Below are 16150 nucleotides of genomic sequence, written 5' to 3'. Positions count from 1 at the left end.
TTTGTGTTATTTTTTCGTAAACGGTTCTTGAAATAATTATATAATTTATTTTAAAAAAATATGAACACACAAGTTCATACTAAATTGCAAACAAATGAGTATACATATTCATCCATTTGCTAATATTTAAAATCAGGTGAAAAATTATTGCCAGATAAAATATTATAATGATCTTAATAATTTACAAACACAAATTGAGCAACATATTTTAATGAATTATTAATATGTTTGACAAGGCTTTGTTTGACTAAAATTATGACTGTTCATATATTTTTGAGGAATGGAAAAAAAAAAAGAAAGTAAAAATCGGTGAATTGGAATATGATAATAAAATTATTATTATCTATAAAGCCATAATATATTTTTTTATTTCTTTAATCGATTTTTCTAGTAATTGTATGATCTCTAGTTGGCCCTACTCCTATCCATACAATTGGTGTCTTTATATAACTTTCAATAGTCAAAACATATTTTTTTGCATTTTCTGGTAATTTATCAAATTCAAGACAATTAGTTATATCTTCATCCCATCCTTCAAATCTCTCATAGACTGGCTCATATTCTTTTAATTGCTCCTCTTCTAAGGGATAACTTCCCCTTTCGAGTAGTTCACCTATAAACAAAGTGAAAAAAACGTAAAAAAACATGAACAAAATGAAAAAAAATGAAAAAAAATGAAAAAACATGAAAAAAAATGAAATATGTTTCATGAAAGCGAATCTGAACTAACCGGTAGTTTTATTTTTGTAGTCAATGCACATATATATTTCCTTGAGCCCAGATAAAACATCTAACTTTGTAAGATTAATAATGTCAATACAATTTATATATTTAACATAATAAAGCATAGGTAAGTCTAGCCATCCACAACGTCGTGGACGATTAGTTGTAGTCCCATATTCAAAACCTTTCTTTGTTAGATATTCCCCTATTTCATTACATTGTTCAGTTAAAAATGGTCCCGAACCAACTCTTGTTAAATAACTTTTAACAACACCTACTACTAAATTTAGCTTTTTGTGATGTATACCTAAACCTGAAAAAATTCCACCAATAGTTGTACTACTACTAGTTACAAATGGATAAGTACCAAGATCGATGTCTAACATTGCTGCATTAGCACCTTCTATTAAAATATTTTTTTTTGAATCTATACTTTTATTTATATATAACATAATATTTATAATTTTATCTTTCAATATTTTATGATATGTATAAAATTCATTTAGCTCCTCTTCTTTATTATAATCTTTAATGTTATATAATTCCATTAAGTTATCAATTAATTTTATATATAACTTTTTAAAATTTTCAAAATTTTTTAACGACCCCATTCTTATTCCAATACGTGATGCTTTAGTTGAATAACAAGGACCTATACCTTTTTTTGTTGTGCCAATTGCATTACCATCTTTTGATTTTCTAGTTTCTTGTATGGCATCAATTTCTTGATGGATATCAAATAATATATGTGCCTTCTCAGATATATATACTCTATCAAGTATGTTATTACCTAAATTATTTATTTCTTTCATTAATGTTTTTAAATGTATCACCATACAATTACCTAATACATTTACATTATTTTCATATAAAACTCCACATGGTAATAAATGTAAAGCATGTTTTTTATCACCAACACATATTGTATGACCTGCATTACCTCCACCATTAAATCGGCATGTTATATCAGAATACTTTGATAGTATATCGATTATTTTTCCTTTCCCTTCATCACCCCATTGTGTGCCTACTATAGCCACTACATTTCCCTTATCCACATTTTTTATATTATGCTCGAAAATGTTCATTTTTGTAAAGACAAGTTTGATACATATAACTAGCTTATATTTAGTATTACTAAAACTATATATTTATATGTACGGTTCAGGCGATGTTTTATTTTTCAAAAAAAAAAAATATAGCTATTTTTTTTTTTTAAATATATTATTATTTTCCTATTTTTAAATTATACTTTTATATCCTTGAGTGAAAAAAGTATGCATATATTTATTGAAGAATAATGGAATAATATGAATAATCATATATATGCCACATTACTCAGTTTACGATTTAATGATAAAACTAGAGTAAAAATAAAAAAAAAAAATATATATATAAATTTATATTTTATACATGCACCGTTCATATTAAAAAATGCTTATGAAAATAGTTAGTTATGCATTGGATGTTAATAAAATTTATTGGAGAAACACGGATATTTTTTCTACATTTTTTATATTGATACTATTCGAATCGTCAATAAAAGGAGCACGCAATAAAAAATTATAAAATTGGAATTGCTCAAAAGAAATGGAAACAAATTGGAAAATAATTACTTAAAAATAGTAGAAAAATAAAATATATATATAATAATCTAATGAATAGCTAAAGTGATAAAAAATATAGAACTATAATATTGGATCATCGGAAAATATATGAAAACGCTTTATATATTTTATAGTATGGAGAAATACATAAGTAAATGTTTAGTAAAAGAAAAAAGAATCAAAAAATAAACTAGCTATTTTTAAAGTCAAATATCTGAAAAACAAAAACATTGTAGAAATACGTTTTTTTTAATCCTTAAATTGTAAAATATATAGTGATTACTTTTTTTTACTGGAACTAGAATGGGACAATTTTTTTGTTTTTTTTTTTAACTTATACTTTGAAATGTTGTAAAAAAAAAATCAAAATATAATAAAATAATTCATAAACACTATTTGTAAAGGATTAAAAAAAGGGAGACTATAATTTAAGGGAAAATTATTATTTTTTTAAGACCCCTTGAAATATGGTTTTATAATTTATACATTTTGTAATATGCAAAATATAGAAAACCTTTATGATGCATATTAAAAGTTACAACGGAATGACATTATATTTTATTGAATGTTTTTGAAAGTAATTCACAAAATTGTGCTTTCACGTGTTTAAGGATTAACTTATATATATCACCCTGTGGAAGGTGTAATATTTCCAAACACATGAATGTATTTTCCTTAAACAGAAAAGGAAAAAATCAACTTTTAATATATTTTTTTTTCTTCTTCTACTTAATATGGCTAACCATTAGTGTATCCATAGTATTATGTAGTATGTATATATACCTTTTTTACTTTTTCAAATAAATGATTAATGCGGTTTTCAATTTTTATAAGGCTTATAGGCTTTACATATGAAAGCCCCATTTTTATTTCCCCTACATATTCTATTAATATACACAAATTATGTATTTTTTTTCTTTCACTTTTTTAATATATCTTAAATAGTCAAATTATATTTATATAATAATTTGCACACTATTTTTTAGTAGTTTCCCGTTTTCCTCTTATAAGGAATATGCGATTTTCCTTTTTTTTGTTTTTTAACTTGTCATATATTTTTTTCATATAATTAAAAAAAATAATAAAACAAACAAAACACAAAAAATACACAATATATGAAAGTATATTTATATAATTAAAAGGAAAAAAAGAAAATATATATATATATAAAATAAGAGTATGCATATATAAAATTTATTATATATAAATGGAAATTCCCTTGCAATTATTATTATATAATATAATATTGCTAATAAATAAATAAAATTTGAAACGAAATAATATAAGGTATATATATAAAGAAAAAAAAATGATAATGCATATATAAGTTAATTATAGTAAATTGGATATTATTTTTAAAGCATAAAATTTCAATATTTTATTTTAAAAATAAATTATAAAAATGTTATTCCTTTTTTTATGTATACAGTATTTATAGTTTTTTTTTTTTTTTTTTTTTAAATTTATTAAGGGCTATTTTTCTATGTAAAAACTGTAAATAAAAAATAAGAAAAAGCAGAAAACGGGAAAACGACAAAAAACATAAAAACAAACGTATAGTTATAAATTTTCCAAACCGATCCATCAAATCCCCATTGTGTAGAAAATTTGAAATTTATTTTTTTTATTATTCTTATTCCTTAAGAATACATTTTGAAATATAAAATAACTCAGCATATGTATCAAAACGAGTTTGACAAACCAATAAGAAATAAGCGCGATATTTATAATTTTTTTTTAACAAAAATAAAAGGAAAACATAACTGATAAAAAAAACAAAACATATATATATATTTTATAAATTTAAATTGAAAGGCAAAAAATTTACACAACTTTAAGTATAAACACACAATTTATTTATTTGAATAAGGAAACATAGAACATATAAATTAAAATTTTGTAAAACACCAAGCATAATCTTCAAACAGTAACAAACTTGATGTATAGCATTTCAAAATATCTTAATTTTTTTTAAAAGAAAATTAAATAAAACATATTGATATATATAATAAAAAAAAAACAAAGACAATATAAATAATGTATAATTCATGGTTTGAAATTATTCGGGGTATATCGCCATATAATTGGGCGTTGCTAGGAATTGCCTCATCATTATTCCTTTCTATTATTGGCGCAGCATGGTAAATATACAACAACAAGATATACAAATTAAATATATTTCTCTTTATTTACAATGACTTATGTAAAGAAGCTAGTTTAACTTTTTTTTTTACAAAATATATCCTACATTTTTATAATTAAAAATTAAGAAAATATTTGCACACACATATATAATGCCAATTTTTTTTTTCCTATTCAGGGGAATATTTATATGTGGTACTAGTATAGTTGGGGCCTCAGTAAAAGCCCCACGTATTATTTCAAAAAATTTAATCTCTATCATTTTTTGTGAAGCATTAGGTAATAAACATGCCAAAAAATTATATATATACATGTTTATAAAAAATGATAATATTTTATTATACATTTTTTAAAATTGACACATTATTTAGGTATGTATGGAGTAATTACTGCAGTTTTTTTGCAAATCAAATTAAGTGGATTAAAAACTGAAGTGCATTCTCCCCTTGCTTTAACGCCACAAACAGATCCATTAATTATGAACACCATAAGAGGAGGATGGGCACTATTTGCAAGTGGATTAACCGCCGGTTTATCAAACCTCGTCTCTGGGTATGCTCATATATTATATACATTCTAACAAAGAATAATAAGAAAAATGGAATTCATAAAAAAGTTACATTCTATATGAATAGGAAGAAAGATATATACTTTTTCCACATACTCATATTATTATATGCATTTTTTTTTTCAGAGTTGCTGTTGGAATAACAGGAAGTTCATGCGCTTTAGGAGATGCTCATAGTTCAGACCTTTTTGTTAGAATGCTAATGATTGAAATATGTGCAAGTGTTATAGGTACGTCTATTCATATGATCTCATATAAAGCAGCATAATATTGTCCATTATCTAGAATATTTTTCACATTTTTCACATTTTTTACATTTTTTTTCAACCTTTTTCTACACAGGATTATACGGCTTAATCGTGGCCATAGTATCAATTGGAGACATACAAATGACATAAAACAAAATATATAAAAACAATCCGAATATATTATTTCTTTATATACATTTTCTCAAGCATTATATATTTTAAACTTGTTTTTGTATATGTATTACTATAAACAGTGTATGAAAATTTTATTATGGGCATATTTTCTTTCCTATTTTTATATTATTTTCTTTTTTTGTTACTCCTACATAAAACCATATGAAATATAATTTTTAACAGCTACATATTCTTTACATAATTATTTGTAAATGCTATGCGCATTAGTTGCATAATGAAAAATATATATACGTCTATTTACTTTCTTCATTTTTGGCTCGTATTTCATTACACCATATTTTTATTATAATTTTTTTCCTTTCCAATTAAATTAATATTTTATTTTTACGATATAAAACTTGATACATTTTTCATAATCTAAAATAAATATTTATAAAAAAATAAGAAAAAATATAAAAAGATACGAAAAAATATAAAAAGATACGAAAAAATATAAAATAAATAAGAAAAAATATAAAATAAATAAGAAAAATATAAAATAAATAAGAAAAAATATAAAATACCATTTTTAAAAACATAATTAGGGTCATATAAATACAAACCAAATTTTGTAGGTACAAACAAAATTGTAGGCACAAACAAATTTGTATGCCATGAACAAAATTGTAAAATTCGGTTCCTCTATAATTTTAAAAAAAATTAATTAAAAATGGCGGGAATAAATATTTACAAAAATTTATAAAATACTGCAAATAAGAATATACATAATTCCTATTAAAATAAAAACGATTATTCTATATTTCCCTTTTTGAAAAAAAAAAAAAAAAAAAAAAGTTGAATATTTTCTATAAAATAATTAATCTTTTTTTAATTGAAATTTGTTTATTTTATTTTATCATAAGTTTACTAAATTATATCATCGTGTATGGGAACAAACCAATATGATTGAGATGGTATATATATTTTTTTAATTTAAAAAATTTTTTTTTATTTTTTTTTCACTTTAACAATTTAGTAGAAAGGGAAAAAAAGATAAAACCGAGTGTTGGCCAAAAGCATAGTTAAATGTTTCATTATAATTCAGATTTTTTTTATTTACGATTTTCTCAAATTTATGTATCACATATGCAGTGATATAGTAGGCTAAGCGACGGAATATATAAGTAGAAAATATCTAGCAATTTACAATAATTTACAATCACTTACAATCGTTTGCATCCCATGCTTTACTCCAAAGAATGAGCTCCCCGAATGTTTGGAAAGTTTGATACATCCATATTTTCAGTAACGTAATCATATATATTGGCTTGAGTAAATAGCAATAAATAAATATACACAAATTTTAACAAAGTGGGTAGCTAGCCATTTTTACATACTATATAAAAAATAGCCAAAATGGGAAAAAAGAAAAAGGTTGGAAAAGAGAGAATAGATAAATATTATAAGCTAGCCAAATCAGCAGGATATAGAGCTAGATCAGCATTTAAGTTAATTCAAATAGCAAAAAAATATAATATATTTAAAAATGCAAATATATTAATAGATTTATGTGCCGCACCAGGAGGATGGTTACAAGTAGCTTATAAAAATATGAACAAAAATAGTACCATTATAGGAGTTGATTTAATGCCTATTCGTAAAATTGATAATAATGTAATTACTATAAAAAGTGATATAACTTCAATTGAATGTATAAGAAAAATTAAAGATATAATAAAATATGAAAAAGCAGATGTTATACTAAATGATGGAGCACCTAATGTTGGTACGACTTACTCTTATGATAGTTTTAATCAAAATATTCTAGTACTTAGTAGTATAAAATTAGCTTATAAATTTTTAACAAGAGGAGGAATATTTATTACTAAAGTATTCAGAAATGAAGAATATGTATCTTTAATTTGGGTTTTAGAAAAATTATTTACTGAAGTTAAACATATAAAACCAAGAAGTAGTAGAGAAATATCATCAGAAATTTATTTAATTGGTCTTAACTTTTTAGGAAATAAAATTGATAAAAAATATTTTGATTATACTTACATATTTAGTAATCAGTTTAGGAAAGATGAAAATAAATTATCCGACTCTCGATCAAAAGGTAAAGGAAATGATGAGCTAGAAAATGATAGTAGTGAAAGTGATAGTGATAGTAATACTACTAAACAAAAAGTAAAGAAAAAAAAAGGATTAAGTAGTATTTTAAAAGAGAAAAAAAAAAAAAATAGACAAGGATATGAAGAAGGTGATGATTATAGAACAGCAAATATAACTGATTTTATAAATAGTGATAATTATGTTGAGCTATTAATAAAAAGTAATAAATTTACTTTCGATAAAAATTATAAAAATTCATCAGATTTATTAATTAAAAATACTTATGAAGCTATTTATACAAATAAATCAACAAATAATGAAATTTTTAATCTTTGTAAAGATCTTAAAGTTTTAGGAAAATCAGATCTTTTTCATCTGATCAAATGGAGATATAAAATTAAAAAGTCTGTAACAAAAATGTTAGTAAACAATGGAGAAGAAACGCAACAACTTCTAAACAATGAGGAAGAAAAGACAAATACTACTTTTGCAATTAGCAAAGAAGAAAGCACAATAAGTCCAGAAAAAATGAATACCAAATCAACAGTTTGTGATGATAAATCAGAAGATGAATTGAGTAATTCCTCTGATGAAGAATCAGGAAATGAAAGCATAAATGAATTTTCAAAATATATTGATAAAAAAGAAAAAAAATTAAAAAAAAAAAAATTAAAAAAATTAAAAAAAGAACTTGAAAAAAAAAAAATTAATAAACCACTTAAAATAGATTATGATGAAAACGAGATACATTTTAGTAAAGATATGTTAAACTTGTTGAATAAACAAAAATTTACAGATCATTTAAATATACTAAACAGTAGCAAAAGTAATAATAAACTCGATATTAATGAAGAGAACTTTTCAGCTAGCGATGAAGAAAATGAGGAAGATAAAATTGACGATGATGATGAATTAGGTAGATTAGAATATCTAGTTGATTTAGATTATAAACAACAAAAAATTAAAGAAAATCAAAAAAATAATGAAAACAAAGATGAAAAACTAACAAGAAGAAAAAGAGCAATGGATTATAAAAACGAAGAATTAATGAAAATCCAAAAAATTATGGAACTTAAAAATGAGGAATTAATGATGAAAAAAAAATTAAAAGAATATCTTAGTGACGATGAAGATGATACATCTGATGAAGATGGAATGGAAGAAAATGATAACGACAGTTTAGGGACCAATCAAGATGCTTCAAATGATAAATATGAAAATGCAATAAATCAAAATGAACATATTAAAAAAATAGTTGATAAAATTTTAATGATACGAAAGAATCTCAAGGAAAAAGAACCAGAAGATGAATCACCAACAAGTACCAACAGATTCTTTGATCAAAAAATATTCTCTAACATATTTAGCCAGTTAAATAATGATGAAAATGGTGAAGATGTTGAAAATGATGAAGATGCTGAGGAAGATGAAGAGAGTAACGACAGTGATATAAAAGAAGCTAACACAAAAAATCTTCCCAAAATACCACTACCTGCAAAACTAGCCAAAAAAGAGAAAAATAAAAAATTAAGAGAAAAATACGGAAACAATGAAACTAAGATAAAAAATGCATCGTTTTCTATAGTAAAAACAGATACAAATAATTCTGAACATATTAATAATTATTTTTCAAATTTAGTTAAAGATGATGATGAATTAGCATTTATAAAATATATAGGAGAAAAATTAATTCATAAAAAAAGTAGAATGGATTTAATTGATGATTCATTTAATAGACATTCATATCTTGAAGACGAAGATACATTACCTGAATGGTTTGTTGAAGAAGAAAAAAAATATAGAAAGCCAGTCATACCAATTGATAAAACTGTATTAGATCAATATAAAAGTAAAATTAATAGAATAACAAAAATGCCTATTAAAAAAGTTATTGAAGCTAAAATGAGAAATAAAAAGAGAGAAATTACAAAAATGAAAAAATTAGAAGCTAAGATCGGAAGAATTGAAAAAGATGAAGATGACCCATTCTTAAAACAAAGAGCTATAGCAAATGTTTTGAAAAAGAACAAATCAGGTAAGTCAATCAGTTTTGAAATAATAAAACGTGTAGCAACGTATTTTTTTCACCATTTTACTTTGTCCATATTTTATTTCATTATTTTCTTTGTCTATTCACGTTTCATTTTACTTACGCATGTGCATGTTTTTCTAAATTTTCTCTCATTTAAATATTATTTGCATTTTTTTTAATTTTTAGAAAAAAAACGAGAAAAGTCATATGTTGTCTGCACTGGAAAAGGATCTAAGATGGCCAAGAAAAATAAAAAGGGAGGAAAAACGATGATTAAGTTTGTTGATAAGAGACTTAAAAAGGATAAGAAAGCTAAAAAGCGTATTGAAAAAAAGAAAAAAAATATGACAAGAGTTAAATATTCAAAATCAAGACCATTTAAATTTAAAAAGTTTTTTTAAATACTTTGTTTTTGAATTATTGCATTTTGTGTTAATTTGATATTTTTATGTATAAGTTATGGGCTTTATTCCAAACCCAATTTTTCACAAACATAATAAAACCAACTTTTATGTATACTAATTTTCATATCACTTTTTTTTTGACAAATATACATTCCTGTTCATGTTCATAATTTTATTTATATTTTTTTTTTAATAAAATTTATATTAACAATTCAAAAGAATAAAATATATTATTCGCTAAGTTATAAAGAAAAAATATTGCTTGTTAATGTTGAAAAGGAGAAAAATATTGCTGTTCAGGTTAAAAAGGGGGAAAATATTACTGTTCAGGTTAAAAAAGGGGAAAATATTGCTGTTCAGGTTAAAAAAGGGGAAAATGTAGCTTGTTAATGTTAAAAAAACATATTGGCTATATATTTGTTGTATTTGCAAATATAAAATTGTATTAAAAAAGAGGAATATATAGCATATGCTTGTTGTATTATCCATGTAAATATATAAATACTTAGCATATATATTTATTTAAGTAAAAAATATTATATATTATCAAGCATTATATGAGAAATGCGCATAATTATTTTTGTGCTTACATTAAAATACAACTATTGCATGTAAATTATCATAAATAAAAATATAAATAAATGCGCATCGAAAAAAAAATATAAAAAAAAATAAAAATAAAAGAAAAAAGAACAAAAAAATGATTATATTTAATTTTTTATGTAAAATGGCGATTAAAAAAAAATTTGGCTAAGATTTTGCATTATTTAAATACTAATTCTTAAATATATACAATATTATATATTCAAAAAAAAAAGAGAATAAAAAGCATAGCACAATTATGCATAAATAAAAAAAAAAAATTAATTTGAATGAAGAATGAAATAGAGCTTTAGTATATATCGATATATTTATGCTCTCCAAATAGTAACAATATAATACAAGAAATATATAAACTTTTTGATAATGTTATATTCATAGTATTAAAAAAAGCGCGTATATACATATAGTTGTTATTTTCTTCTTCACAATATAATTATGTTAAATTTTCCAAAAAAATAAAAGCAGAAAACTGTCACAGTGATAAGCTTCGAATATTATAGATAAAAATGAATAGCGCTTGTACCATACCCAAGAAAAAGTATTACTTAGAATTTCATAAAAACCATGTATCCGTTGTTAATGTTGAAAACTTTATTAAATCAACATTAAAAATAACGTATACGGAAGAGTTAAACTTAACAAAAGAGAAGGAATATATTGATAAAAACATTCATGATGAAGATGAAGATGGAGAAGATAATCGATTTTGGTTTTTTGGATGCTTAGGAATAATTAAGGCAGATAATATAAATTTTTTAGTAATTGTTTCGGATGCCGAAATTGTATCTTATCTATTTAATCATGCAATTTATAGAATTAAAAAAATATCATTTATTCAACTTAATGATGAAGAGATAAACAAAAATGGGTCAGGAAATTATGAGTATGAGATTTGTCGTTTATGGAATACTGGGAGATTAACGAGAGTATGTAAAAGTACTAAGGGAATCAATTGTAGTGGTAATTATAATGGATTTTATACAAAAAGAAATAATAAAGTCGGACCAAGCATGAGTAATTCTTTTGCTAAACAAAATGGTATATTTATAGACAATTCTGTTTCAGGATATAACAATGAATCTTATATACATAAATTTAAAAACAGTAACTTAAAAAGAGGAATTTTAGATACTTTAAATTATTTTTTCAGCGCTTTTAATAAAGGCCCATTTTATTTTTCTTATTACTACAATTTAACAGTGTCTTTACAAACAAATTATATTTATGAGTCAAAAAATGGAAGTAATGTCGATACAAAAGTGAAAAGTATGGCTAAGAATTATATGAGTCATAACGATAAAGATTGTAAAGAAGTTTTAGTTTTTGAAAAACTTCGTTTTGATGAAATAAATCCAGAATATGCATGGAATTGGAAAATCTTAGATAGCTTTATAAAAGTTAATGGATATGCTTTTGTTATATTTCCGATACATGGATATGTCAATTCAATTGTTATGGAAATTGAAAAGTTGGAAAGTGAAACATGTAATGATGTAAATAAAATACACCTGCTATTAATATCTAGAAAAAATAAGAACCGAGGGGGAGTGCGATTTTGGTGTCGAGGCGGGAATGAAAAAGGGGAAGTAGCAAATTTTGTTGAAACGGAACAAGTAGTAATTTGTAAAGATTTAAAGAATACACATATTTTTAGTTACATAATAATAAGAGGATCTATACCAGTTATATGGTCTCAAGAACCAGGATTAAACTTAAGACCAAAAATAAATATATGTTATGATATGGATAGAAATATAAAAACAATAAATTTACATATGCAAAAATTAAAAAATAAATATGGTAAAGTACATATTACAAATTTAATAAATAAAAGATTTAAAGAAAAAGATTTAGGAGAACATTTTGAAAAATGTTTAAAAGAATGTAAAACTGATTATAGTTATATTTGGTTTGATTTTAATAATGAACTTGCAAATTTAAATTATGAAAAATTTCAAACTTCATTAAAATTGATTATTAATGATATAACAAATTATTCATACTTTTTTATTACAATCCCTAATGATAAAAAATATAATTTAGAGCATGGAGCAGTTTATAAATCATGGTCATCAATTAAATTTAATAATTTTCAAAATGGAGTATTCCGAGTAAATTGTATTGATTGTTTAGATAGAACAAATGTTTTTCAAAGTTTTTTATCAAAATGTGTTTTATTTTTACAATTAAAAAATATAAATATAAATATAGATCAAAGAAATTACTTCCCTTTTTACTTTTTTAAAAATAAATACCATGAAATGCTATATAGAAAGAATTGGATAAATAATGCAAATGCTATAAGTATAATATATAGTGGATCTGGTGCATTAAAAAATGATATTACACAAAATGGAAAAAGAACTATTTGTGGACTTTTTCAAGATCTATATAATGCTATCTCAAGATATATTAATAACAATTTTAGAGATGGATATAATAATGATTGTATAAATATAATAACAAATGAAAATATTCATTTTCATGATTTATTTAATAAAAAATTTAAATATAATCAAATATTGAATGTAATATTTGAATTTATTGTTATTTTTTCAACTTCTATATGTACTAATCCAATACAAAATTTTTTAAGAAGCTTATATTTTTTTTCACATAGTATTACACATTCTACTATGTCACAAGGTATTAATTATATGTTACTTATTTTAAATAAGAATCCACATTTATTTATATTCCCTTTTAAGCAAGTACAATATATTCGTCTCATATCTATTATATCTCAAGCCTCTGGAGTTTTTTTTACCTCTTTTTTTGTTTTTCTATTTTTCTGTTTTTATGTTTTTACACAAAGACGTCGAGTTATTTCATTTCCAAAGTTTGAGTCACAATAAAATGAAAACTAGCCAATCATACAAAAATAGAAATAATACAGACAATATACCAGTTTCTTTACTTGTGTAATAGAAATAGAGTGCAACAATCCAATGCCTCCCCTTACCTTATATACACAAACCTTTTTAATAGCATTTAAAAAATATAGACCTTTTTTTAATTTGTCATAATACTCCAAATTATGCTACCTATTTAATTTTATGTTAATTATTTAAATTCATATATTGCAATATTGTAAGTGTTTTGTATTTTATTTTAGCGCAGCATCATAAGCTTGTTTTTTTTTTACTATTTATTATTTCATTATTCTGTGCTTTCTCATTTTGCAATTTTGTTATTTTTTCTGTTTTTAGTTCCACTTTTTAAGTCTTGCATTTATGAATTTTATTTGAAATATTTGAAAAATAAAAAAACAGTTCTTATTAAAACAAAGTATGTAGATTAGATACCTATGTTATTTGTATGAGCAGAAAATTCCTGCTATTTTTTTAAAGTAATATACCCATTTCAAATTTAAAAAAAAAAAAAAAAAAATTTTTTCGCTACTTTATAAATACACATTAAAATGGTATATAAATGTATATATAGCTTAACAACGGAAAGTTAACATTTTTTTTTGCAATTTCTCGTGCTTATATAGCATAAAAAATGTTAGCAGTATTATAGATATACAATTTTTTCTTCATATTTTTTTTCATTCTACATTTTGCATATTCAATAAAATAAAAAGTAAGAATGATAAAAGTTTGAAACACAAAAATAATGGCATGCTGAGATTTGTAAAAGCATGCTAAAAAGGCTGAACAAAAAAAATGGTGAAAAAAAAAAAAAATGTGAGTTCTACAAAATATGTATTAATATATACACAACTATTGTTTAGTAAAAATATAAAATGAAGAATGTAAATCATAAATATATTGGGGAAGAAAAATATAGCAATGAAAATAAAAGTAAGACTAATATAAAAAGTAAAAATAGTAAACACAATGAGAAAGAGAAAGATAGTAAAAATTATGAGCATATTGCTGAAGATAAGAATGTAAATACAATTAATTGTAAACCCAACAATCATAGAGGGATAAATAATAAATATAACTCCTTTATAAAATATAGTCATAATAGTCATAAAAGCATAAAAGAAAATAATGATTTATTTTTTGAAAGTAAAACACACACATATTACACCCCAAAGGGAAAAACTACCAAACCAAACATCGACCAAAATGTTAATACTTTCAAATCGGGAGCTTTTGTAAATAATTATATTCTTAACATGTGTAATAAAAAAAATGAACTCTTTGAAAAGAGAGAGACTTTTAGCAAAGCAGTTGAAAAGTCAAACATTTATAAGAAACCCTATCACTATAAAATCGATCACCAATCATGTAATCATCATAAAGATGGGAGACAAACTAATCGGAATAATAAAGGTAGAGGATACACCAATTTACAAGGACATAAAAATGAACAGATTAACAATCACGATGAAATAAATGATATTTATTTTGATATTCATTTAAAAAGGAATAGTAATTGTAAGGAAACATTTTCTACAAATTATAATTCAAATATTGTTGAAAAAGAAAAGAATGATGCTGTTATATCAAGAGATAAAAATAATATTTCTAGTGTAACATTAGATATGTTTGAAAATGATGACGATAAAATTCTACTTTTAAATCATATAAAAAGATTAGAATATCAAAATAGTGTATTCCTTAAAAATATGTTAAATATGTATTATACTTGTATAGATTATATTAAAATGCAAGATGAAAAAATAAAAAAAAAAGATCAGATCATTCATTTTAAAAATCAAATGATAATGAAATTAAAAAAAAATAAAATAAACTATGATGACACTACAGATATTAGTAACAATTTTAACGACAACCAAAACGGACTTATCTAGCTCGTTTTTTTCCTATAAATAATAAAATAAAATTTCCCATATTTTTTTATTTTATTATTTTACTATTTATAATACTAGCCCGTGCATGTTTAACACGCCTTTCTGTTTGTGCCCCATCTAATCATCATATTTGTATCAGTTGTCAATGTTTATGTAGTTTAATTTTTATTATATTATATTTTATTATCATTTTTAATTTTGTGTAATCCATTTTTATCTTATAAGCCAGTTAAATAACGTTGCAACTTCATAAAGTTTGCACAGCACTAGTCATATACCCCATTTTAATATCGACGAGGTTTGAATTGATGGATATGCTTTAAATTTTCAAAATGATAAACAAGCTTGATCATATATAGTGTTACTCATCAAATAGTGCATAAAAGTAACTATATAGACATGTGACAACATTGATGAAGGAATATATAAAATACTTCAAGACAAAATAAATAATTTACATATAGTATATTTATTATAAACAATTTTCAACTCATCATTATAAGTAAGCTGCTTTAATCTGCTGCTTATTTATTTTAATTTTTTTTTTACTACTCCAAACTTACATATTTGTGTGTGTACATACGCAAGTATCCCAATTACATATAACCATATTAATTACAAATTTTTATAGTATAAACTTATTTATTTTTTTTTATGTTTTTTTAAATATACAAATTCAATGATTTATCAAACTATCTTACGTTAATCCAATATTTTCTTATTTCCCCATAACTTACCATTTTTTAAAAATAAAAAAAAGTCCATAAAAATAAAAAAAAGTATAAAATATGTTTTCCCTACTTTTATTCAAACCTTTATAATAATA

At 23.0% G+C, this 16150-nt stretch overlaps 5 protein-coding genes across 5 annotated transcripts; 4 read left to right on the top strand and 1 right to left on the bottom strand.

The window, feature by feature from the left end:
• Positions 1-374: 374 nt before the first annotated feature.
• Positions 375-1811, bottom strand: PVVCY_1103220 (adenylosuccinate synthetase, putative; the record flags this gene model as incomplete). The annotated part of the gene is made up of 2 exons (XM_008626055.1): positions 375-613; positions 731-1811. 2 exons carry the CDS (start codon positions 1809-1811, stop codon positions 375-377), a joined length of 1320 nt encoding a protein of 439 aa, XP_008624277.1.
• A 2556-nt stretch (positions 1812-4367) lies between these two features.
• On the top strand, positions 4368-5438 carry PVVCY_1103210 (V-type proton ATPase 21 kDa proteolipid subunit, putative; the record flags this gene model as incomplete). The annotated part of the gene is made up of 5 exons (XM_008626056.1): positions 4368-4471; positions 4651-4751; positions 4844-5024; positions 5167-5270; positions 5383-5438. The coding sequence occupies 5 exons, from the start codon at positions 4368-4370 to the stop codon at positions 5436-5438; spliced, it is 546 nt and encodes a 181-aa protein (XP_008624278.1).
• A 1380-nt stretch (positions 5439-6818) lies between these two features.
• On the top strand, positions 6819-9950 carry PVVCY_1103200 (methyltransferase, putative; the record flags this gene model as incomplete). The annotated part of the gene is made up of 2 exons (XM_008626057.1): positions 6819-9552; positions 9736-9950. The coding sequence occupies 2 exons, from the start codon at positions 6819-6821 to the stop codon at positions 9948-9950; spliced, it is 2949 nt and encodes a 982-aa protein (XP_008624279.1).
• A 1112-nt stretch (positions 9951-11062) lies between these two features.
• PVVCY_1103190 (inositol-polyphosphate 5-phosphatase, putative) lies at positions 11063-13411 on the top strand (the record flags this gene model as incomplete). Its single annotated transcript, XM_008626058.1, has 1 exon — positions 11063-13411. One exon carries the CDS (start codon positions 11063-11065, stop codon positions 13409-13411), a length of 2349 nt encoding a protein of 782 aa, XP_008624280.1.
• An 893-nt stretch (positions 13412-14304) lies between these two features.
• PVVCY_1103180 (conserved Plasmodium protein, unknown function) lies at positions 14305-15324 on the top strand (the record flags this gene model as incomplete). The annotated part of the gene is made up of 1 exon (XM_008626059.1): positions 14305-15324. The coding sequence occupies one exon, from the start codon at positions 14305-14307 to the stop codon at positions 15322-15324; it is 1020 nt and encodes a 339-aa protein (XP_008624281.1).
• Positions 15325-16150: the final 826 nt, after the last annotated feature.

Source organism: Plasmodium vinckei (genome assembly GCF_900681995.1).
Source record: "Plasmodium vinckei vinckei genome assembly, chromosome: PVVCY_11".
Taxonomy (NCBI): domain Eukaryota; phylum Apicomplexa; class Aconoidasida; order Haemosporida; family Plasmodiidae; genus Plasmodium; species Plasmodium vinckei.
The sequence above is the reverse complement of the archived record's forward strand: the minus strand, read 5'-3'. Positions and strand labels throughout refer to the sequence as shown.